At 54.3% G+C, this 25,054-nt stretch overlaps 3 protein-coding genes across 4 annotated transcripts in view; 1 reads left to right on the top strand and 2 right to left on the bottom strand.

The window, feature by feature from the left end:
- The window catches only part of PDPK1 (3-phosphoinositide dependent protein kinase 1), an 80,954-nt gene extending 74,066 nt beyond the window's left edge, over positions 1-6,888 (bottom strand). The window contains 1 exon segment of the mRNA XM_036824938.1: positions 6,528-6,888. Coding sequence (XP_036680833.1) covers positions 6,528-6,818 — 291 coding nt within the window. The 5' untranslated portion in view covers positions 6,819-6,888.
- Positions 6,889-7,637: 749 nt separating this feature from the next.
- Positions 7,638-7,905, top strand: LOC118881628 (60S ribosomal protein L39-like). Its single transcript, XM_036826753.1, has one exon. The coding sequence runs from the start codon at positions 7,638-7,640 to the stop codon at positions 7,887-7,889; it is 252 nt and encodes an 83-aa protein (XP_036682648.1). The 3' UTR covers positions 7,890-7,905.
- A 10,132-nt stretch (positions 7,906-18,037) lies between these two features.
- AMDHD2 (amidohydrolase domain containing 2) lies at positions 18,038-24,994 on the bottom strand. Of its 2 annotated transcripts, none has more exons than XM_036825798.1 (11): positions 24,818-24,991; positions 24,602-24,738; positions 24,382-24,521; positions 20,942-20,996; positions 20,554-20,766; positions 20,382-20,470; positions 20,158-20,302; positions 19,976-20,083; positions 19,742-19,810; positions 18,646-18,747; positions 18,038-18,264 (listed from the first exon to the last, which is right to left on the bottom strand). In XM_036825798.1, the coding sequence occupies exons 1-11, from the start codon at positions 24,898-24,900 to the stop codon at positions 18,176-18,178; spliced, it is 1,230 nt and encodes a 409-aa protein (XP_036681693.1). In that variant the 5' UTR covers positions 24,901-24,991; the 3' UTR covers positions 18,038-18,175. The 2 variants fall into 2 exon arrangements, with proteins under 2 accessions (XP_036681693.1, XP_036681694.1); XM_036825799.1 differs by having other exon boundaries at positions 18,040-18,264; positions 20,382-20,461; positions 24,818-24,994.
- Between the last annotated feature and the right edge of the window lie 60 nt (positions 24,995-25,054).

The following is a 25,054-nucleotide window of genomic DNA, read 5'->3' as shown; positions in this document are numbered from 1 at the left end:
ACCCAAAGCAGCAAAGAGAGGTGTGCCAAAGGGACCGCAGAGCAGGGTGGCTGCTTCCGTCATGAGGGGAAAGCAGCTTGGCTTCTGGTCAGAGAATCTGCTAGGGTCATCCTGATCCTCAGGGCCCACCTGCAGGGTCCACAAAGCCGACACTGGCTCTTCTACAAGTTAGATACTCAAGGTCTGACCACATGAGGACAGTGGTCCATGGCAGGGCTCACCCCTGCCTGTTGGCACAGCAGGGCAGCAGTGCCAACATGGAGAGCCTCAGGCCAGAATACTGTATGCTTGACACTAACACTTACTAATCCAGATTTAACCTGACATTTGATCACCGAAACTTCCCAGGAAGGACTGTAGTATAAAAAGGAACCAATGGGGCTTCCCTGGTGGCGCAGTGGTTGAGAATCTGCCTGCCAATGCAGGGGACGCGGGTTCGAGCTCTGGTCTGGGAAGATCCCACATGCCGCGGAGCAACTCGGCCCGTGAGCCACAATTACTGAGCCTGTGCGTCTGGAGCCTGTGCTCGGCAACGAGAGGCCGCGATAGTGAGAGGCCTGCGCACCGCGATGGAGAGTGGCCTCCGCTTGCCACAACTAGAGAAAGCCCTCGCACAGAAACGAAGACCCAACACAGCCATACATACATACATACATAAATAAAAAGAATGTAAGCAGACAAAAATAGCATTAAAAAAATAAAAAATTAAAAAAAAAAAAAAGGAACCAATGGCTTTCAAATACAACCTTTCAAGGGCTGAAAAGTGGTAAAAGGGTAGGTGGTATAATATATATAGAGAAAAAAGAGCCATCCATTTTTTGAATTATATTTCCTTAGACAATGAAGAAATGGTACATGGGACCATGTTTTTAACCATCTGACTTCTTCCTAGTTTGGAATGCTTTCATATTAAGCAACAAACAGTTTATGATGAGACCCTCCATCCCTCAAACATATACAGCTCTGAACACAGGGAGTCAGAATACACATGCAGGATTCAGAGATGTCTTCGTTAATAAGTAGCAAAAATGGTAAGACAAGCTTGTCACAAATATGCCGGGTATGAGAACCATGAAGAGAAAGCGTGAAAAAGAGTAACAGAAACCATCTAGACTCCAAGTTTAGAGAGATATATACATAACAAGGTACAGAACCTGTTTTCGAGAAACAAAACATTGAATATATAACAAAAGCTGATGCAGACCAAAGGGCCGTAGGGGGGACACAAAGAAGCTGATTGGCCAGAAAAGGCTTCACAGCCAGGGGGTGGGGAGGCCGGTGTGTTTCCACTGAGGGGAATTTCTTCAGGCAAAGAGGAAGGGCCTAAAGAGGAAAACCTGGCAGCCAAGAACATCCTGGACACTGTCCTGGGCTTTATAGGCTGGGAAGAGAGGCCACATGGCACGGGCAACTGAGTGACGCTCGCGGAGGAGGAGCTAAGTGACACGCCAAGAAAAGCAGGGGAAGTCACAGGAGCATTGGAATTTGGGGACCCCCACTAGCAACTCACTTCCTCACCAGGAAAGGGAAAACTAGGGAAAAAATGTGTCAATGTTTTCAGCCCCACAGGCGAGAGCGTGTGATGAGCACGCAGTGCGGCCATCCCCCTCCAGACGTAACTACTTCCTTCACTGCAGGAGGGCGTCCACAGCCACGCCACCATCGAGCACAAGAACCGACTGCACTTCAGACCCGGTGCAAGAGCAAGGTCTGCAAGGTAAACCTTCTCCCCCTGGACGGGGCAGAGTTCCCAGGTCCACTGCAGCCCCTGTTTTCCCAAATCTTCCAGAAACAGGGAGGGAAGATAGAAAAGTTAACTCCAAGCCCCTTTTCCCACAGGTTTCCACTGCAGGTCAAAGCACTAAGGAGAACTTCAATGCGGCTTCAAGCCTCCCGGCGAATCTTATCAACCTTCTTTGACAGCATCCAATATTAGGCTGTCACTTTGAGATACAACTCCTGCTGCAGTAAAATTAATTCCAAAAAAGAAAAACAGGTTGAAGAATGAGACTTTAACAACAATGAATTCATTGTTAAATAAGCTTTTACCCAGATAGATTCTGACTGAAATACTGCCAGGAGAGACACACACACAGCCTCTCATCAGCCCTCTCCAGTGTGGGCAGACCTGCCACCAGCTCCACAAACAGGCGGAAGACAGGGACCTCCAGACATACCTTCAAACCACATCTTTAAATATTTCGAAGGCTGCAAGTGGCTGGTACAGAGGGCACACAATCCTATCTGTAGGATAGAGGAGGTCACCAGGCCACCAGGAACTATGTGCTCACCTTCATCAGGCCCCTCGACTACACTCCAGATGGAAACCACACTTGTTTGTTCTTCTGTGGGCCATGCACCCAGTCATGAGCTGCTAAGGTCAGATTTGTCCCTCTTTTTCACACACACAGTTTGCAGTGCTGTCAGTTCTCGCTTCTGTGAGCCTATGTGTAATCCAACTATTTAAACAGAAACCTGAATCAGTTGCTCTGATAAGGGATTTGAAGCCCACAAATGTAAATGCTTTATAATGAACTCTCTCTCTTAACACATTCAAAACAACTTGGAATTTCTTGGGATAAAAATTCCATTTTAGGGACTTCCCTGGCGGTCCAGTGGTTAAGACTCTGCACTTCCACTGCAGGGGGCGCGGGTTCAATCCCTGGTCGGGGAACTAAGATCCCGCATGCCATGCGGTGTGGCCAAATAAAAAATAATAAATAATAAAATTCCATTTTAAATTAGAAAAATTTTCTAGACCAAGAGGATGGAAGCAGACTTCATGCAACTATATAAATGCAACCAGCGTCGAGCACAGAAAACAGACCCCCACCCCCCACCCCCCCGCCAAGAACCACCATGAACCCAACAGGTCTTTCTCCTCTAAGACAGCATCATCAGAACATGTTCCCCACTGCTCTTGAGAAAATGCACTCTGGCTGTTGTTTCATCTAGAGACTGGATACACGACTGGTTCTCAATATTTAAGTTTTTAAAAGGGTTTGGTATCACAGTGAACAAGAATGCAATCCAGTTACGGAAGAATGCACTACTGAAAAGGCCTCAACAACACATGTCCAAAACTTACAGTTTCCACACCAGCACTTCCTCCCCGGTGATCTGCCCTTTGAACCTGCCTTCAAAACAACTGTGCTCCGCACCCCTATGGCCAGCTGTCATCACAAGGGCAGGCGTAGAGCACGCACACGTTGGCCCCAACCCTCACACCTGCTGAGGGAGTCATTTCTGCATCAAGTGTTCCTCAGCAGTGGCTCCTTGCTCCATAGTCACAGAAGTGAAGTATCACGTGGGATTCCATCAAAGTCCGTTTCCAAAGAAGATACTCCTCAGGAAGGGACAAAATGTAGGGCCAGTGGAGGCTCTCCTCACACCATCAACTCAGAAGGGACCAACGTTGTTCACCCCCTCATTTCTGCAGCGCTTCCCAGTTCATTACACACTTGCCCTACATGCACCCAAACCCCGCGTTAGGTGGCTCAGCAGACAAAGGCACAGATTGAAGAGGGGGACCCACCCAGGAGCTGCCTTTTCCTCCTCCCCAAACCTGTGCTAAAGGCAGCCTAGACTGTGTATACTGACTCAAGTCTCAAGTGCCACCGCCAGTCCACCCTGCCCCCCACCCCCGTCATTGTAACCCATTATCCTGTAGTATGTTCTTCATTACACTTATCATTATATAAATGTATCTTACATATCTAAAAAAAAAAAAAAGGCAGCCTAGAGGCCAAGTCCTGCTTTGAAGAGCTGCCCAAGGCCTCTTTTCAGATCCCATATCGCCACAAGCTGCTGCTGTCATCCTTCTTATAAAACGCATGTCAGAAGACTAGAACAAACCTACACTTCCACCTTTTATTAGCATAGGGACCTCACCTTGCCACCTCTGGACTCGGCTCAGTAAGTGCTGTAGGGGCGTCACAAATACATCATACTGCACGAGGCCACATGAGAAGCTCCCCAAAAGGGTGTGTGAAAATCAGAACCCACTTCTTTCCAAGTTCTCTGCCTTCCCCACTGGCTTCCCACACAGATGCAGCCACCCTTGCAAAAGCCACCCTAGAGTGTGCAAGGAACCACTCTCCCTAATCAACAGTTTTACCTTTAACAAAATCGTTGCGCAATTTTTTAAGAAGCAAGGATTCCAAACCTCACCCATTCAGAATATCAGCCCTCAAATAAGGAGGGACCAGAGCCTCTTTCCAAACAGCTGCTTTCTGACAGCGTGAGGCTGAAACAGGGTCCAGGGGTCACAGAGTTCAGCCATCTGCCCAAAGAAATAGCTAAGTGTGCTGTCCTTCCACGAGAAGATGTCCCTCCTGCCTCCCACACGGCAGTCCGAGGACACACACAACCCCCAGGAAGACGTCCTGGGGAGTGGCACTGAGGACTTCCCCAGACAGAGGGCTGCGACCCTCCCTCAGGGCGCCCCTCCCAGGAGGGGCAGGGTGGCACCCAGGCCTCTGCCATCGCTCAGACGTGGGTTCAAACTGCACTCTATATATTAGGCAGGTCCTTAACCTCTCTGCACTGTGGAAACTGAAGTTTCTGCACCTGTAAAATGGGAGCGACACCTATCTCACAACACTTTTGACAGAAGTCAAGCAACACGGTGTGAGCTATCTTGCAAAGTGCCTGCCTTGACGTAAGTGCTCAATAAATGGTTCTGACAGCCTCTGGCTCACCGTAGTACCAAACTGGGCTGGGCCATTTCCAGACTTCCCAACTCATACTGCTCCCCCGCTGCCCGTACACACGTAAAGAAGCGGGAAAGTAATTGGGACGGGGCCTCTCCTAAAGTGCCACCTTAAAAATCCAGGTGCAAACTCACTTGAACAGTGCAAATCTATCTGTCCCCAGATGAAAAATCCACTACTGGGGGCATCTTTGCCGTTATTGATGGGAAATACAGCATATTCTCACATACATGTGGACAAATGTAGCTGATGAAAACACAAAAGCCTAGTTCCTCTCACTTCCTGATGGGGAGGTCCATCCTTTATTCTGTAATTCATTTCTTCTCACCGGATTCCAGTCTTTTTGTACTAAAAAGCTGCCTTCTGCAAAGAAACTCCAGATGTCAAGTGTCCATCACATGGAACTACCAAGACTATGACACGATATGCTCTTCCTCTTCCCCTGGACGCCATCAGAGCGCACACCTTGTACTGCAATAGCATCACTGTGTGAAAGTTCGTCTTACAAACTTCCGTGATCACTGTCAGCCCCAGCCGCCACTGAGGTCCGCCAAGCAGCCTAACTCGTGTTTTTGCGCTTTAGCCCAGGCACCCCGCGGTACAACCACACGTCGCAAGAGTCAAAGACATCCCTTGGCCTTTCACCATTTTTCTCAACTGAACAGGTCCTCCTCCTCTCAGACTTCAGAGTATCACCCATCTCTACAAAGCAGCGTTCTCAACCTCAAGTCCACGGACCAGCTCCAGAAGGATCAAGAGCCTCCTGAAGTAACTACAAAATTCAGTAAAGCCGTGCGGTTTTCTCAGGAGGGGACTCAGATCTTGGGTCAGATTCTCAAAAGGGCCCATGACCCCTCAGAAAGATTAACAGCCGCTACCGTGGAAAATAAGGGGTAATGTAAATTTCTTGGGTTTTCCCTCATTTAAGGGATTTGCCTTTTGAACCAGACTTTGCAAGCTGTCTCGACATTCTTCCATTCTTCACATTCGCATACAAGGTATAAATCCTTAAACCATCTTCCCAAGACTCCCGAACTTAACCGAGGGCAAACATAAAAACACTAGGGATACTTTTAGCAACAGAAAGAAAACACAGAAACACTAACGATACTTGCAGCAAAACATTTAACCCAACAAGTGCTTTATCTCTTTCCTTCCCCCTAAAATCCTTCCGCCGGTCACGCTCACTTGCCCGCGGTGGTGGTTTCAAGGCCGGCCTCGAGGAGGCTTCCCATCACACCGATGCCGGTGCCGGAGCGGAGCCCCGAGGCATGAGAAGCACCGAAACGCCGCCCCACCGGGCCGGGAAAGGAGCATATCCGAGTGTATCAGACTCCACCCCAACCGAGAATTCGGAGGGGCCCGAGCATCAGGTGCTTCGAGCAAGAACTCGCACGTCCCGCTTTCGCTGCAAGCGGAGGCACAGGGACCCCGTCCCAGGTGAAGGCCCGGGGCGGTTCCTCTGCAGACAGAACGAAAGGTAACCCCGGAGGCCTGCCTCAGGCCGCGCCGCGCCGAAAACAAACTTTCCAAGCACTTCCACCGCGACGGGCCGGTGACACCTCCCCGGCCTTCCCCGCCCTCCGCGCGCCTGTCAGCGCCCCCGCCGGGCCGGCGCCCGCCTCACCCGGGCCAGAGCTTCCTGCAGCAGCCAAGCGGCGCCCCCACGGCGCCCACGGTCCCCGGCCCAGCCGCTCGCCGCAGGTGAGGCGCCGCCCGGCCCCCGGGACCGCGGGCCGCCCCGCCGGGCCCCGGCGACCGCCGCGCTTGGCGGGGTGACGGGCCGGCGCGCCCGGGCGGCTGCCGCGCACTCACCAGCTGGCTGGTGGTCCTGGCCATGGGCCCCGCGTCTGCACGGGCGACTCCCCCGCAGCGCTGCGCGGCTCGGCGCCTCCTCAGCGTCCTCCTCCCCGCAGCGGAGCCCCAGCAATGGCCGCCCGCATCCTGCGCCCGCCCCGCGGCCTGCCACCCCCAGCGCCGCCCCGCCCCCGCGCGACGCCAGGCGGGACTTCCGCCGCACCGCCGCCGCCGCCGGCGTCCATTGGTCACACTCACCGTCGCTCTGCCGCTGCCCCGGCCAGCCCAGCCGGCGCCTCCGAGCTGCATTTCCGGGTTGGGGCCTGGCAGGCGGGAGAGGTTCGGCCCCGCCTCGGGCGCGGGGTGTTGGGGGGGAACCCCGCGCGAGCCAATCCCAGGGCCGCAGGGTGGGGCCGGGCGCGGGACCGGGCGAGCTGTCATCCCCGCTGCCAGACAGGAAAACTGAGGCTCGCTGGGGTCGGCCCCGAGGGGGGAGTGGGGCTGGGCTCCAACCGTGCAGCTTCGACTCCGGAGCGGGGCTCTGAGTAAACATCGAGAGGAGCAACTTAACTAGTTGCAAAACTAAGAAGTGTTCGCGGAAGGAAATCTAGGCTCTAAAGCCATAGCTATAAGGCAGAAAACAATCCCATCTCATCACTGCTAATAGTCCCAGGGACACCTTCAGAACTTTCTACTCTGCTTATAAATTTTTTTGGAGCTGTTGTTGTTGACGATGATGATGTTGAATTTTTTGGTAGTTGTTATTGTTGTTGATGACGGTGATATTGTTGCTTTTTAAAATTGTGGTAAAATACACATAAAATTTACGATCTTAACCATTTTGGAGTTCAGTGGCATTAAGTTCATTCATTCACTTTGTTCTAAGATGATGTTGTTTCAAACAAAATTAGAATCGCCTTGCTACCTGAAGGTTTGCATATTTTAAAATAACTTTTTTTCTATTTCCAAAAGAAATACATGTTCATTTTTTAAAATAATGATTTAGACAATACAGAGAAGTAACAGTAAGATAAGTGAATCCCTCATCCCACTGGCCAGAATTAATTGTTGCATAGCACTGATGGCTGCGAACATTCACTTGGTGCTTACTCTTATTAAGGAATTTTCATGTCTAGGGCTTCCCTGGTGGCACAGTGGTTAAGAATCCGCCTGCCGCTCTTTTCTCATCCCCCATCCTATGTGTGGTTGAATTTGCTCCTCGCCATGTCTTCTCACAAGACCTTCAGGATCAAGCGATTCCTGGCCAAGAAACAAAAGGAGAATTGTCCCATTCCCCAATGGATTCGAATGAAAACTGGTAATAAAATCAGGTACAACTCCAAGAGAAGACATTGGAGAAGAACCAAGCTGGGTCTATAAGGAGCCTCACATATGAAGTGGCACACATTTATGCTATCAATGTCAATTGCATCTTACTGTATCATAACATCACTAGTGTCTGGAACAGCTGCCTGTGTTTGATGGGAGAAATGGAATGGCTCTCTCCTCTTTTTTTGATCTTTCCTCACCACTGTTCACTGTGTAACTCAGTAATAAATATAAAACCTTTTGTTGGAAAAAAACAAAAAAGAATCCGCCTGCCAATGCAGGGGACACGGGTTCGATACCTGGTCCGGGAAGATTCCACATGCCGCGGAGCAACTAAGCCTGTGCACCACAACTACTGAGCCTACGCTCTAGAGCCCGCGAGCCATAGCTACTGAGCCCGCGTGCCACAACTACTGAAGCCCACATGCCTAGAGCCCGTGCTCCGCAACAAAGAGAAACCAACCGTAATGAGAAGCCCGCACACTGCAACAAAGAGTAGCCCCCGCTCACCCCAACTAGAGAAAGCCCGTGCCCAGCAACAAAGACCCAATGCAGCCAAAAATTAATTAATTAATTAATAATAAATAAATAACCAATAAAAAGGCAAATGTAACCCATATCCCTCAGAAGACTCCCACTGTTGTTTTTTTTAATTTATTCATTTATTTATTTTTGGCTGCGTTGGGTCTTTGTTGCTGCCCACAGGCTTTCTCTAGTTGCGGCAAACAGGGGCTACTCTTCGTAGTGGTGCGCGGGATTCTCATTGCGGTGGCTTCTCTTGTTGCGGAGCATGGGCTCTAGGCACTCAGGCTTCAGTAGTTGTGGCACACGGGCTTAGTTGCTCCGTGGCATGTGGGATCTCCCCGGACCAGGGATCGAACCCGTGTTCCCAGCCTTGGCAGGCGGATTCTTAACCACTGCGCCACCAGGGGAGGCCCAGGCTGCCGCTGTTTTGATACTCACTTTTTTCACTTACCAGTGTATCATCGTGTACCCTGTCTAGCTCTCCTGATATCTGATTGCTGCCTTCCTCAGTTGTAAGGGCTACAGAGGACCCCACTGGAGGAAGCCTAGAGTCTATAGATCCATGTATTGATCAAGCTCCCTCCTGACACTGAAGTGGTTCCCAGACTTCTACCTCATGAACAAGGCCCTGCATGTCAATCCAGGCACATGCTTACTTCTTCCCTTAGGATAAATTCTTAGTAGACGTAACTGCTGGGTCAAAATGCCAGTATCCCCCTCAGGACTTTTGCTGCAAATTGCTAATTGCCTACCCCACTCTGAGAGTGAGACACTCTCACCCTCAGGAGACACAAAGACAAGTCCAAGGTAGACACTGCTCTGGCTCCCATACCAAGCCACATCCAATGTTATACTACGTCAATAACCACTACTGCATATTAAGAGCAGTGTATTGGATTTTGCCTCAAACAATAGGTACTACGACCATTTCCATTCTTTACATGAGGAAACCAAGGCTTCAGTGACTTTGTTACTCTTGGTCACAGAGTTACTAGGTTACAGAGCACAGGACTCAAAACCAGCCCCGAACAACACTGACGCCCTGCTCTTGGCCACTGGGCTCAACTGCCTCCCAACAACTCTTATTTTCTATTTATTTCAATCCTCACAAAGTAATAATACCTTATCCTCAAAGAATGCTAACCACTTTATCTTCTCGCCACAACCTTGAGATACTCAATGTTTATTACCATCTTACAACTGAAGAAATTTGCCAGACACAACGTTAAATGTGAATGTAAATATATATATAGCTATAGAGTCTAAAAATATATATCTTGGGACTTCCCTGGCCGTCCAGTGGTTAAGACTCTGCACTTCCAATGCAGGGGACGTGGGTTCGATCCCTGATCAGGGAACTAAGATCCCACAAGCCACGTGGCATGACCAAAAAATGTGTGTGTGTGTGTGTGTGTGTGTGTGTATCCCACAAGCACCCTTTCTCAGAAAGTTACTGAAGCATGAGCTCCACCAAATGAGGGGGTAAGCACACAGGTGGGCAATAAATGGAAGTCCCAGGAACTGTCCATTCAACAAGCATGTATTGCACCTCCCCTCCGTGCCAAGCACTGTGGTAGACATTGGCAATTCATTGGTGAACAACACACAAAAATCTCTGCCCTCGTGGCACTCTGATACCACTGGTGGGGGGCAAGGGGGGCAGCAACCATAATAAATAAGCACATCTTATGGGATGTTGGAAGGTAATAAGTACTGTGGGGAAGAAAGAAAATCAGGTAAGTTGGGGCACAGGAGTGCCCAGGGAGAAGGTGCAATTGATATGGATAAAGGGGAGAAATCCCAAGATTCCTCAGACCCAAGGGAAGCGAGCAGGCTTCAGAGGGCTCCCCCAAAATACTGAAAATGATAGAGTCTATGATAGGTTTCACCACATTAAAAAATTGAATTAAGAAGCTGACAGACAGATGAGAAAAACTTCAGAAAAACAGCCACACCAAAGACAAAGCACACGGGACTTCCCTGGTGGCACAGTGGTTAAGAATCTGCCTGCCAGTGCAGGGGACACGGGTTCAATCCCTGGTCTGGGAAGATCCCACATGCCGCAGAGCAACTAAGCCCATGCACCACAACTACTGAAGCCCGCGAGCCTGGAGCCAGTGCTCTGCCTAGAGCCAGTGCTCTGCAATAAGAGAAGCCACCGCAGTGAGAAGCCCGTGCACCACAACAAAGAGTAGCCCCCGCTCTCCACAACTAGAGAAAGCCCGCGCGCAGCACCGAAGACCCAACAGAGCCAAAAATAAATAAATATTAAAATAAATTTAAAAAAAAAAAGAAAGAAAGCACAATCGCAGTTCACGAGGCAGCTCACTCATCTCAGCACTGAGTGATATTTACAGGCATAACACAGATGCACTGATTCAACCGGTAATTACTATACTCCACCCTGGCAGGACCCGGAGAGGAAGTGGGGCATGAGAGAGCTGAATTCTCACCTCTTTTAACAGAAAGGCAATAGATAATGACTACAAGTGATAAAGCAAATCATAAAGTACAAAGATATTATTTAGAAAGATGGACAGAAATGATAGGAAGAACACTTAAACCAGTGGTAACTGGGCTGTGAGTAGGGAGCTATGTGGCGGGGGCTGCTGTTTTTCATTACAAGCCTTTCTAGGGCTGTTTGGCCTCTTAAACATTGATGCAAATAATGATTAATAAATTGGTATATCTTCTTCATGGAAATTCTAAGAAGCTCTCACTTGCTAATGTAAAGCTGTGTGAGGATGTCTATGACCACATGGCTTTAATAAGAAGCAAAAAGCATAAAAGAAAAAGAAACAACCAAAATATTTATCAAGAGAGTGGTAAAGTAAATTAGGCACATTCCTCCTGAATTCTCTGCAGCTGCTGAAAAGCATAGGGCAAAGCTCTAACACAGAAAAAGAGTAAGGGCAGAGAAGCAAGTTACAGAATATGAACTGGAGTCTTAGCTTTTTTTAAATTAGAGTCTATGACACCAAAGCATGGCCAATGGGGATCTTGAGTTATGCAAGGAAAAACAGGGAGGTGAACAAAGCTTGAGGAAAACGTCTGTGATCGACACTAGAGCCTGCTGGAGAGCAGGTGGAGGGGATCACACACAGCCAGCTTCAGGGGAAGGGGTGACGGGAGAGGGGGAGGCCATGGCCCTGAAGAAGTCAGCTGAGCAGGAAGCAGGGGCAGGGCAGGGAGGGGCAGCTGAAAGAAGAACGAAGGACAATTCTCAGTCTTCACGGGGCCCGAAAGGCAGCCAGCGTGCAAAGCCCAAGCCACACCAGGCCACTCCTCTCACCTTGCGAGAGGCAGGGCACCCCCTCTATGGGCTGGGTTTGGCTGCCCATCCCAGGACAGTGGGCAGGAAGGGAGATGGACTCACCTGGCCCAGCACAGTTCATTGGTGCCCCAGCTGGAGAAAGGGGAGGGACGGTCCACGGCTCTGATCTGTCCCTTCCTTGCCCAGAGCCTCTATCCCTGGCTGGCTTGAGAGTGACCTCAGGCCAAAAGTGCAATGGCTCGGCCTGATGTTGTGAGGTCATGTTCCGCCCAGGGAGGGGCAGGAGGATGACTGTAACCATCCTGGGAGGGGGCTGGGAGGCTGCTTTAAGCACATGGCCCATGTGTGTGGAGCACTTGTTGCAAACCAGGCCCTGTGCTTGCACTTGGCCTGTGCTGTTTCCTATGTTTCACTCACTTCTATAACCCTCGTGGCGCAAGGGAGGAAACTGGGGTTCAGAGGCTACAGAACCTGCCTAACATCACACAGCTAGTGTTAATTATCTAGTACTGTGCAACAAATGATCTCAAAACTTAGAGGCATAAATCAGCACACATTGATGATCTCATGGTTCCTGTGGATAAGGAATACGGGAGCAGTTTGTCTAGATGGTCCTGTCTCAGGGTCTCTCATGAGGTTGTGGGCAAGTTGTCAGCTCAGGCTGTCATTGAAAGGCTCGACTGAGGCTGGAGGATCCACTTCCAAGATGACCCATTCACCCAGCTGTTGCTGGAAGCCTCAGTTCCTCATCATGGGGGCCCCTCCACAGGGCTGTCTGTCTTCATGCCACAGCAGCTGGCTTTCCCCAGAGTGAATGAGTCTAGAGAACACCCAAGATTGAAGCTGCAGTGACTTTTATAACCTAATCTCGGAAGCGATATAGCATCACTTCTGACACGGTGTGTAGGTCACAGGGTACCCCTGGTACCATGCGGGAGGAACTGCAGGAGGGTGTGAGTTCCAGAAGGTGGGATCGCTGGGGGCCATCTTCAAGGCTGGCCACCACAGCTGGTCAAGGGCAGAGCCAGGACTCCAATCCTGCTAGGACGCAGGGAGAGACAAGGTAAGAGAAGCAGGCCAGGCCCGCACCCCCGGAGGTTTAGTGAGCCTGGGAAGAAAGTGCTCTACCTGGAAAAGGGGAGGTAGGGAGACCAGTTAGGACGCATCCAGTTAGGGAGAGACACGGGGACTCTCAAAAGATAATGGGGGGGACTTCCCTGGTGGCGCAGTGGTTAAGAATCTGCCTGCCAATGCAGCAGACATGGGTTCGATCCCTGGTCCAGGAAGATCCCCCATGCTGCAGAGCAACCAAGCCCGTGTGCCATAACTACTGAGCCTGAGTGCTGCAACTACTGAAGCCCACGCACCTAGAGCCCATGCTCCGCAACAAGAAGCCACCACAATAAGAAGCCTGCGCACCGCAAGGGAAGAGTAGCCCCTGCTCACTGCAACCAGAGAAAGCCCACGTGCAGCAACGAAGACCCAACGCAACCAAAAAAAAAAGATATTGGCGTGGTCTCTGCCTCTGCCTACTAAGTCCCTGGTCACCATGCCTGAGGTTTGCTCGTGGCTGCTGGTGGATGGATGAAAGATGCCAAATTCAGCCAACGATTTCCTAGCCACCTGGGTAAATATCCTCCCATATGAATCATGCTATGTGAGGAAAAAACCTAGACTGGAAGTCTGGAAATGGAAAGTTGCATGAGGTCTCAGGCAAGTAAGCTTCCCTCTCTGAAACTCAGCTTCCCCAACTTTAAAATGGGTTGACTCCCCAAATTGGTCAAAATTCCAAAGACTGAAAACATCCAGTGTCGATAAGCATGTAGGGCAACTAGCACCTTCATACACTGATGGTAGTAATGTAGTGTCCCCTTTAGACCCAGGCAGTGCGGAGCCCTGGCCTAGGCCCTTCTCTCTAGAAGGTATGGTGGGGAGAATAACAGAATAACAGCGCTTCCAAAGATGTCCACATCCTAATCCCCCAAACTGTGAATATGTTATCTTACATGGAAAGGGGGAATTAAGGTTGCTAGGGAGCTGACCTTAAAATCAGGAGATTAGGGACTTCCCTGGTGGTCCAGTGGTTAAGAATCCGCCTTCCAATGCAGGGAACACGGGTTCAATCCCTGGTCGGGGAACTGGGATCCCACATGCTGCAGGGCAACTAAGCCCACGTGCTGCAAAGAAGAGCCTGCCGCAACAAAGAGCATGCGTGCCACAACTAAGACGCGACACAGCCAAAAAATAAAATAAATAAATAAATTTTAAAAATCAGGGGATCATCCAGGTAGGGCCAATATAATCACAAGAGTCCTTAAAAGATGGAAGAGACAGAAAGAGTCATGGTCAGAGTGATGTAATGTGAGAAACTGGACTGCCATTGCTGGCTTTGCCAATGGAAGGGGGTCATGAGCCAAGGAATGCCAGCAGCATGTACCAGCTGGAAAAGGTAAGAAAACAGATTCTCCCCTAGAGCTGCCACAACCTCGATGTTAGCCCATTGAGGTTTATTTTTGACTCTGACCTTCAGAATTGTAAAATAACCAATTTATGTCTTTTTAAACCACTAAGTTTGTGGTAATTTGTTCCAGCAGCACTAAGAAACTAATACAGAAGACCCTTCTGTGGCCCTTCTGTGGCCCTCCTGTGGCCACAGGATGGAGGAGGAACCCACAGGGCCCAAAGGAGTGCCCAGGCAGGGCCCCCTTCAGCCTTCTACATACACTTGAGCATCAGAATCCGCAGAGTTCCCTGTGCATCACTCCAGGGTCCATCCTCCCCAGGGCAGCTGGGGTGGGTGGGGAGGAACCCAGCTGGTCCATGGTGGGATCTGGTTATTAGGTCAAGGAACATGCATCTTAGAGGAACATCCATCCTTGTTAAAACAGTGAGACAGATCCACGCATCCCCACCTGGGAAGCTCTCCACTTCACGTTGTTCAATTTAAAAAAATAGTGAATGGCAGAGCAGTATTAAAAGTGCATAGGACTTCCCTGGCAGCCCAGTGGTTAAGACTCTGCGCTTCCACTGCAGAGGGCGTCGGTTTGATCCCTGATCAGGGAACTAAGATCCCACAAGCCACACAGCGGGCCAAAACAAAAACAAAACAGTGCAATCCCAGGTTGTAAAACAAAGACATAAATGTGGAAACAAGTCCAGGGTCACGTTGTAAAGAACCACACCAAGCTGTTAACGGTGGGGGAGTGGGACGCAGAGGGGCGTGGAAAAGAGGGTTGTGGTGCAGGGGGGTCCATAGGCAGGCGATGGAACGGAGAGGGAAGAGGCGCAGAGAGGCGGGGCCGGGTGGGTCTGGGCGCTGGGCCTCCCTTAAACTGGGTCAGAGGGCTCCGCGCACCCCTATTGCTCGGCGGAGGCGCGGCTCTCCGCAGCGCGGCCCCGATTGGCCGGAGCCAGAAGCCCGCCCACAGCAAGGAGCCCCGCACAGGGCGAGCGAGTCAGCGGATGCCGCACCCCTTCCCGGACCTGCAGGTCCTCTTAGCCCTGGCGCGCGGCGTAGCGGGTTGGACCAGGTTCATGGTGGACGACCCACCTCTCGGACACAGCCCGGTTCGGCGTGGCCCTTAAGTCGGTCCCCAACCCCCAAACGAGCTTCTCCGGCCGGGACCACCCGGAACCCCTGCACGAATCCTCGTGCGACCCCGAGCGCATTAATGGCCCACCACGGTGCCCGGTGAGCTCGGGGCCTAGGAGACCCGTCATCCCGATGACAAGCCCGAGGCTTCGGGAGGGACACCTCAGCGCCGAGACTCCAACTCGAACCGCAGGCGCTCGGCACAGTCCAGAAGCGTCCAGTGGAAGCCTCGCAGAGCCCAGGCTCGGCAGCCAGGTGTCCCCCGCCCCCACCCAGGGGAGTCGTGACGCAGTGGCCGCGTGGGCCGAGCACCTCCCTGCAGAGACTCTCTTACCAACGCTGGGCCCTCGAGTCCTCTCACCCACACCCAAACAAGCCACGAATTAGCTGGGAGCCCCCAGGTCCCCTCCCCGGATCCCACTCCAGTTTCTCCAAATAGTGAAAGTCGCCCGCACCCACCAGTGACTCAGACACACACCTGGTGTCACCTCCCCCGCCCCCCCAGTCCACACCCACACCAGAGCAAGCCTGTCCCCGTACTTTGTCTCTGGCCCCACTGCCACCCGACAGCCAGTCCCTCAGGGTCTCCTTGTTACTGCCACGCCCCCAGCAACCGGAAGGAGCACTTAAAACGCCAGGGCATCCTTGTGTTTAAAACCCAGCAGCCTCAAACTCAGAACCAAAGCAAGCGAGGTGGGTGCGGGGCTGGGGGAGGCGGGGTGGGAGTGAGAGTGTCCTTGGTGCAGTTCCACTTTGGGGAGATCTGGAGATGATGATGGTGATGGTTGCACAACAATGTGAATGTACTTAATGCCACTGATCTTTGCACTTAAAAATGGTTAAAATGGTGAATGTTACGTATATTTTACAAAACAAACTCCAGTGGCTGCCCCCACACCTCAAATAAAATCCAAACTCCCAGGCCAACTGCAAGGCCCAGCTCCCCACGCTGTGGTTCCACTTCAGCCCCCAGGTCAACTCCTCCTCCAGCCCTAGCAGCCATCTGTGTTCCATCAACACACAGCCTGTGCACTGGGCCTTTGTGGGGCAGTTCCCTTTGCTTCCAGCCCAGCATTCGCTCCCACTTTCCCTGGTGTCACTCTTGCTGACCACCATCTCAACTAGCCCCTCTGTGATTCTCCACCCAGAGAGGCAGCATGGTAGCAGGGTTAACAGAGGCCCGGCAGCTGGGCAGGCCAGGCCACGTCCCCACCCCAGCGCTCACCAGCTCTGGGACTTGGTGCCCCCGTTTCCCCAGCTGAGAAATGAGGATGACAAACAGGAACCCCCTTTGGATTGTGGACAGAAGGAAGGAGTACTAGTACATGCTAGAGCACTAGGAGGCCTGGCACTGGTGGGCACTGTAAAGTCTCCTCCCTATTGGGCTCCTGCAGGTGGCCCCCACCCCAGGCCATCCCTCAGGCCTGCATCACATGGTTGTTCTTCCCAGCCTATTCACCGTCAAACACAGCTGGGACCTGCAACCGGCTTCCCTGGTGGCACAGTGGTTAAGAATCTGCCTGCCAATGCAGGGGACATGGGTTCGAGCCCTAGTCCGGGAAGATCCCACATGCCGCAGAGCAACTAAGCCCGTGCGCCACAACTACTGAGCCTGCGCTCTAGAGCCGGAAAGCCACAACTACTGAGCCCGCGCACCTAGAGCCCGTGCTCCGCAACAAGAGAAGCCACCGCAGTGAGAAGCCCGCGCACTGCAAAGAAGAATCATCCCCGCTCGCCGCAACTAGAGAAAAGCCTGCGTGCAGCAACAAAGACCCAGTGCAGCCAAAAATAAATAAATAAAATAAATTAATTAAAATGCAGAGATTAAAAAAAAAAAGCTGTCCTACCCAGGGAGCCCAAGAGCCTGTGCTCCCAATGTGGGGGGACTGTTGCCAAGGCTGAGAGGACACCGGAGGCTGCAGGATGACACTAATGGACAAACACAGTGGCAAGGTGCAGGACACACACCGAGGACCCCCGAGCTGCCCACCAGCACCAGGCTGGGTCACCCACAGCTGTGTAAACACCAGGGCACAAGCGGATCATTTTACCCACTCAGGAGTTGGGTCAGGAGGTAGAGCTGTTCAGAAAAGAAGCCAAAAGAAATGGTGCCTCAATTATCCTGAGGGCTCAAGGCAGTGGGAACTCTGGTTGGGCAGGTTGACCGGGGTCAGCCCAGGGGCCCCAAGGCCAGTGCAGATTCCTCTTGAAGGTCGGAGAGGAGTGCCCGGTGCCGTGTCCAGGTCCAGCGCTGTGGCCTTGGGCCTCCACTCGGCCCACCCAACTAGGGTACAGAGACCTACCCACAGGACACCCGCACATACCAGCCTCCCAAAACCTTTTCAGTGCCCACCCGAGGCCCCTTCTGTCTTCGGCTCCTCCCAGCCTGTTCCCTAACTTGTCTCCATGACCATTGATCCATTCTTTCCTGTTAAACATTCCAAGGTGCACCTACCCTTTAGCTCAGCCCCACAGGCAAACTGAAGCCGCACAATCACTCCCCAAGCCCCTTCCTGCCGGCTTTCCAGCCTGTAGTCCATGGCTTCCCCCTCCTGCCCTCCATTCATTTTCAGCTAGCTCATCTGCCTGTGGGTCTGCAGGCCTCAAACACATCTGTCTAACAGAGAGGGGACCTGCTGCCCCCACTGAGCCCCATAAACCCCACGGGCAGGGTGGAGCTGGAATCCGGCCACTCCCAACCCTGAGCCACAAACACTACCCCCAACCACCACCGCCAACAGCCACCAGGGTGAGGGCAGAAACAGCAAAAGCCCCGCTTTGAAGCAAAAAACTCAGAGACCAGGCGAGTCCCTACGGGGCACATGTTTATCCAAGCCAGCCGCCTCCAGGCCGAGGCCCCCACCACTCTCTGGAGACCAGTTCCTCGATGGCCCAGCCGACAGTGTCCAGCTGGGGCTGGGCATCCCCTCCAGCGGCAGTCCTCAGTCACTGCCTGGCTTCTTCCGCCTGCCACACCAGCTCGCCCGAGATGTAGGTGGCCCGGACGTGGAGAGAGTCGTCGAGCACCACAAAGTCTGGGTCAGAGGTGGGTGGTGAGAAGCAGGCAGAGGCAGGGGCAGGGCCGCCACCGTCCCCACCCCAAGGCCCGGGTGCGGGAAACCAAGGCCCAGCACACGACTTGTGCAGGACATCCCGGCCCATCACAGACTGAGGCCCCAGAAGCAAGACTCCGGGCAGCAGAGAACAGACAACAATGCTCCCGCAGACCCTTGCCTGGCCCGTCTCAGATGCCAGAAGGCCTGGCCTGCTGGATGGGAAAGGGGGGGCCGACCGAGGCCGCTGGCCAGGCAAAGCCACCTAGGCGAGGGGAAGAGCCCACCTCCTGCCCACCTGCCTCCCTGGCCCTGTCCCGGGCCTCCCAGGAACTCCCAGGCCGCCCCTCATTGGGCCCTGACCTGCATCGGCTCCGAAGTCCAGGGTCCCCTTGTGCTTCTCCAGGCCCAGCAGCTGTGCAGGGTGCAGGGACGCAGCCTCCAGGGCAGACTCCACGCTGCAGCCTGCTCAGGGAGCACAAATGGGTGACTACCCCCAACCTCTGGCTGGCTCTGCCATTTGACTTCAGGGCAGGCAAGGCCGGGGGTGGGGGCGCAGCGGCAGAGCACCGAGTCCTGGGTGGCCTCATGATGCCTGGGGTCCTGCTTCCTGGAGGGGTGCTCTCCTTGGAAGCCAAGGGGAGGGGCCTGCAGGCATTTGGGTCCAGAGCATTTTGTCAGTGAGGTCCCTGCAGGGCTGGGATGGGTAAGTGGCAGGAAGAGGATACCCAGTAGGGTTCTCCCCCAGCCCCAGAGCTCCAAATCCTAAGGTCACACCCCAGGACTCCACAGCAGGGTGACGAGGCCCTCCCCTCCCCCCAACCTGAGGACACTGCTGGGTACCCCAATTCTCTCCATCCCCTGCTTCACCCCCCAAGCCAGGCCACAGCTGTCCGTGCCTCCCAATTCGTCTCCCTGCGGCTCCAAACAGCACCTTGGACCACGGTGCCCCCTAACCCCCGCCCCCTGCGTGACATCCCAGCCCCAAGGCACTGCCAAGAGCCCCACAGGGCCTGGCCCACCACAGCCTCTGCCAGACACACCCTCCTCACCTCCCCAAGAACATGCCAACCCCCTTGAGAGACCCCCGAGCAGCCCAACCCTGGAGCCTGGAGTGCTGCCCCCACCCCGCCGCCCTCCACAGCTCTGCACCTGCCAATCCTGCAGTCCCACAGGCCCCAGGCCAAGGCCCTGCCCTCGGGTGCTGTGGTTTCAGTGCCTGTCACTGTGGGTTCCAGCCATCCGCTTGCTCGCAGCCCTCTCCCTCTGCCATGAGCTCCTGCAGGCGGGACCTTGGCCACATTCCTAGTGCCCATCCCCTGGGGACCCCACCAGACACAGACAGGCCCTGGTGGTCCCCACTCTTCCCTCCAGCCACTCCCAGATGTAGCCTCTGCCCCAGCGTGCGCGCACGCACACACACACACACACGCGGCACACGCACCCCAGCCTCACTAACCTGTGGCCTGCAGGAAATGCCGGACGCAGGTATCCATTGGGGCTATGCTGCCACTCAGTGTGTTGGTGCCTTGAGAGCAGAGAGGGCAGGTTCTGGGGAGGCCAAGGGCACCAGGCACATTGGGCCACCCGAAGGCCCAGTGGGTCGGCAGGGGACACCCAGGTTCTTATATCCCACCAGAGGGGCTGAGAGGCTATCCTCACTCCGGCAGTCTTCGGGACAGGGGTCACTCACCTGCCACGTAGGCTGTCAGCCCATCCACCTCCACCTCCTGCTGCCCCAGCGTGTGACGGCCATTGCCCAAGCCCAGGGCAGGGACAGCATCAGTGACCAGCACCAGCCCTGCAAGGGGAAGGGGCCTCAGGAGCTGCCCGGCCTCGTCTTCCTACCGGCTCCCGCCCTGTATGGCCGCTCACCCTCGGGGTGGGCCCGGTGGGCGATGCGCAGGGCGGCAGGGTTGGTGTGTATGCCGTCAGCAATCATCCCGTAGAAGATGTGGCGGCCCAGGGGCAGCCGATCACTGGTCAGGAGCCCCACGATGCCTGGGTCACGGTGGTGGAACTGGGCAGGGGCAGGCGGGGGGCGCTGAGCAACAGCAGGACCCCTGCACCCTCCCGCCAGGAGCTGGGGTGGCACTCACAGGCAGCATGGCGTTGAAGAGGTGGGTGATGAAGGTGGCCCCGCTCTGCACGGCTTCCTCCGCAGTGCCCAGGTCAGCTACTGAGTGCCCTGCGGGGACCCAGACTCAGACTCTGCACCCAGCCCAGGACCCCGGGTGGGCCGGCCCCCAAGGTGATGACACACCCCCTTACCTAGGGACACGCAGATGCCGAGGGCCGTCAATGCCCGGATCACCTCGTGGCTGCGGCCCAACTCAGGGGCCAGTGTCACGATGCGGACATTGTCCAGGCCCCCATAGATGGCCAGCAAGTCTTGGAAAGCGTTGGCCTCAAAGGAACGCAGGTGGGCCTCGGGGTGTGCGCCCCGCTTCTCGCGGCTGATGAATGGGCCCTCCAGGTGCACCCCTGGGGGGAGGGGAGGGTATGGTTCCAGCAGGCCCCCTGCCCTGCAGCCCCCACCCTGGCCTCTCTTGCCTGCCCGCCCTCCCTCCCCAGTTGGGCATCTGGAAGGCAAGGGGCTGCCAACAGGTCCCCAAGGAGCCTCCCAAGGTAGGGGTGGGGAGAGGGGTCAGCCACTCACCGAGGACCCCTGCCCCATGGGGACCACCACTCTTCACGGGGATCTGAGGAAGGACCTGGGGGGAACCAGCTGTTAAAGCCCTGCCCCCCACGGCCCAGCACCCAGAGGTCACAGCCCAGTCAAGGTCAGAGGTCAGAGTTCAGAGCCCAGCCCCTGCTGGCCTTCCCTCAGGTGTTAGAAGATGGTCGAAGACCCCAACCACGGGAAAGCACAGCACATCAAGAAATGACAGGTGCCCAGGGATGCAAGCCTGCCCTGCCTGAGAGGACCTAGAGGCGGGGAGACAGCTCCCAAGCAGGGGGCAGGCACGTGGCACCAAGGCCCTCAAGGTGGCCCCGTCAGACAGCAGCTAGGACGCAGCGGGCTGCGCACCAAAGGGTCTGGACCCAGACAGGATGACCAGCCTGGCCTCACTGAGCTGCAGGCCCAGGAAGCAGGGCTGGTGGAGGAGGAGGGCACGCAGTCCAGGCAGAGCAAGGGGCAGAAGCAGGGCTTGGTGGCCGGAAAGCTCAGGCACCGACGGCGCAGCCACACTGTGCCCGGATCTGGACACCAGGGGCAAAGGCACTTGTGTGACTCTCTGGGGAGGATGGGGGGCTGGAAGGGCAGGAGATGGGCCTCAAAGGGCTAACAGAAAGCTAACTCTTATCTTTCCTGGTGGAAAGCAACATTTACGCTGCCCTAAACCAAAAAGTTAAGCAGGAGTACTAGCACATTTTCTAGAGATATGGGGGCAAATTCCAAGGGTCAGCTGAGTTCAAAGTGATTACCTCTAGGTAGGAACTGGTGGGAACAAAGGGCTGCTGTTTTTCCTAACAAGCCGTGTGATACATGTAAGTTCACTAAAGGGTTAGAAAATTAAAATTAAAAAAAGAAATAATGGCTGAGTTTTTCTAGAATAGAGTTTTAAAAGGGAATGCTAGAAAGCACTGAGTAGACAGAACAGACAGTCTGGAGATGAAGGGAATGAGGCACGTTCAAGGCAGGAAAGCAGTGGAAAAGGTGAAAGTGTAGAGGGCGTGTGGGGCCTGAGAAAAGGGCCTGGCTGCCACCCTGAGGAGGTGCCTGATGTTGACTCAGCAGACAATGGACCTGAAGCAGAGAACAACGCACTCAGACCCTCCTCCTGGAAGGGTAGGAAAGGGCAAGACTGGAGGAAGAGACCCCCGAAAAAGAGCAGCTGGTCTCAGTGGACCTGAAGAACTTCTGACAAAGTAGCGATCCGTTTCCGCCCACTGTGAAATGGCCCTGGAGGGAGGTGGGGCAGAACGAAGGGGGGGGGCGTGTGTGGGGACATCCAAGTGAACAGTTCTCTAGTTTCTAACGCGATACTGGTATCAAAGTTTTCATATTCAAAGCCCTCCACGATTTCCACCATACATCAGTTTACTCTATGCCTCCCAAGGCTTTCATCCTGTAAGCATTTATGAAGGGTGACGGGTGCCAGAAAGAAAACATAAGACAGAAGCCCTACTGGCCCAAAACTCCTTCCCCTATGGAAGAAGCCCCACAGTTCATATCATGATGCTTGAAGGTGCTGCTTGAAATCAGGGGCAGCGGGTGACAGCACGGCATGGGCAGTGCGCAGCAGAGGAGCTACACAGGGTGGACAGAGAGAGGCAGAGGCCTTCCAGGCAGAGAGCTTGGGGGCAGAAGAGGGAGCTGCCTCGAATGGCTGAAATGCAGGTGGGGAAGGAATGCTCAGGAGGGTTGGTCCACCCTGCAGGAGGTTGGGGGAAACATGAGTGTTGTGCGGAGCCTGATACCTGGGAAAGGCCACTCTGGCAGGACCCAGGGCTGGGAGAGCAGTTGGGAGACTGGGTTAAGAGTCACTAAGCCTCACTGTTGGGGACCAGGAGAGGGGAGGAGAAAGAAGCGGGGGCAAGAGGGTAGGCATGTTCCTGGATCCTGGGCAGGGAAATTACAGCCTGATGACTGAGAGAGAAAACACAGAACCAGGGGCCAGTTTGCAGCAGGAAAACGAGATTGGTTTTTGACACCTGACTCTGTCGTGGGAGACTCAGGGAAATTTCCAGAAAGATGTCCATAGCTGACATTTACCAAGGGCATACTATGAACCAAGCATAGTGCTGAGCGCCCAACCCTAAGAGATGGATTCCGTTATTATTCTTACTTAAGGTTTGAAAAAACTGAGGCTCAGAAACAAATAACGTTGTCCCGAGTCTCCCAGACGATACATGAAGTCAGGGGGCCGGGACCGAACCCGGGTCCACAGCCAACCTCCCCCGCCTCCCGGCTCTGAGTCTGTTTGCACACACCCAGGAAGGGACCCCACAGCAGGCAACACAATCCGGGATCCTGGGATGGATCCTGTTCTGGAGAAAAACTACAAAACTAGAACATAAAAGGTAGACTAAAAGGTAACCGTGTTAATTCCGCAAACTCAAGGACTCCATGGTACTCGAATAAAGGAATACCCATGCTTTTAAAAAAGGGGTAGGGCTTCCCTGGTGGCACAGTGGTTGAGAATCTGCCTGCCAATGCAGGGGACACGGGTTCGAGCCCTCGTCTGGGAAGATCCCACATGCCGCGGAGCAACTAGGCCCGTGAGCCACAACTACTGAGCCTGCGCGTCTGGAGCCTGTGCTCCCCAACAAGAGAGGCCGCGACAGTGAGAAGGCCCGCGCACCGCGATGAAGAGTGGCCCCCGTTCACCACAACTAGAGAAAGCCCTCGCACAGAAACGAAGACCCAACACACCCAATAAATAAATAAATAAATAAATAAATTTATAAAAAAAAAAAAAAGAAAGGGGTAAATACTAAGGAGCAAACACGTATGTTGTGTGCCAGCTACAATTCATAAATTCAGAGAAACAGAACAATATACAGAGAAAACAAGATCGAATAACATAACGTGGCAAAGAGCAAAACCGGAGAAGCTGCGTACAAAGTAAAACTTAAAGGAAAAATGGACCGTGGACAACTGAATCCCAAGACTTGCAGATAAGAAAGAATTGGAACAGTGTGGTGGTGCATGCGGGAGCAGCAGAGGAAGCCTGGGGCAGGCGACGGAGCTTCTTTCTGTAGAGCTGTTCACTGGCACCGCATACCACAGATCGGTGGTGGGGCATGATCAACTAAGGACGTGGCAATCACAGAGTCCCAGCAGCCTTAGTCAAGGAGGTGCCTGGAGGCGGCCAGATTGCAGGGTGGGGAGGGCATATGGCAGGTGGCTGAGGCAGCGAATGCGGAAGCCCATGGGGACAGTCAGACCCGCAGTGGCACACCAGGCGGAGGAACACCTGGATGAGAAAGCCCAGGGGAGGGGACCCCCAGGCCCGGGTGGAGGGAGGCCAGCAGGTGAGGGCAGACTCAAGGGCCAAGGGGTGTTCGTGAGGGAAAGAGATCAGATTTGAAAATTAAGAGGCTGGGTGCTCCTGGGACCTCCTTCGCTTGAGGCTGGGAGCCTGACCTCACCTTGCGATAAACCTCCGGTGGCGAGGTGACCAATGTGGGACAGAAGGAGGTGACTCCGTGTGGCAGGATCCTCCGGGCCACCAGGGCGACTCCCGAACCCACGTCCTCCGTGGCCTGAGAAAAGTCAACGCCAAACCCACCTGCGGTACAGACAAGAGGGGATCACACGATGCTCAGAGCTCCTCCTCTGGGTCCCCGCCCCGCGGGCTCCAGACCACACCGTTGATCTGCACGTCGATGAAGCCGGGCGCTAGGATGCAGCCCCCGCAGTCCCTCTGCTCGTCAGCCACGCGCCGCTCCTCAAAGAACAGCTTCTCCGGGTCCAGAATGCTGCCCCCTCGCACCCACAGATCCTCCCTGCGCACAGAGCGGGGCGGAGGTTCGCATCACCGGCCCCGGAGCCCACCAGGCAGCCCCGGCCCCGGCCCGCGCCCACCTGAGCAGCGCCCGGCCCCGCAGGATGCGGCAGTTGGTGAACTGGATCACCGGGGCCCGCGCCGCGCCCTGCCCGCCGCGCATCCTGAGCCCAACCGAGCGGGAGGCGCCGGATTCCGCCCCGAGTTCCGGCCTAGAGCTTGGCCGGGCGCACGTGACTCTCAGCTGACTGAGGCGCGCCCACGTGATCCGGGCGCCCACGTGACCAGCGCAGGCCACAGTGACGCGGCAACGTCTT

Source organism: Balaenoptera musculus, chromosome 15 (genome assembly GCF_009873245.2).
Source record: "Balaenoptera musculus isolate JJ_BM4_2016_0621 chromosome 15, mBalMus1.pri.v3, whole genome shotgun sequence".
NCBI lineage: Eukaryota > Metazoa > Chordata > Mammalia > Artiodactyla > Balaenopteridae > Balaenoptera > Balaenoptera musculus.
This window is presented reverse-complemented; position numbering and strand designations above follow the sequence as displayed.

Coding starts and splice junctions, on each gene's coding strand:
- LOC118881628 (XM_036826753.1), top strand. CDS start 7,638: ATGTCTAGGGCTTCCCTGGTGGCACAGTGGTTAAGAATCCGCCTGCCG.
- AMDHD2 (XM_036825798.1), bottom strand. CDS start 24,900: ATGCGCGGCGGGCAGGGCGCGGCGCGGGCCCCGGTGATCCAGTTCACC. Junction 20,997..24,381: donor CACCGGAGGTTTATCGCAAG/GTGAGGTCAGGC, acceptor GGTTCCCCCCAG/GTCCTTCCTCAGATCCCCGT. Junction 19,811..19,975: donor GCTGACAGCCTACGTGGCAG/GTGAGTGACCCC, acceptor TCTGCTCTCAAG/GCACCAACACACTGAGTGGC.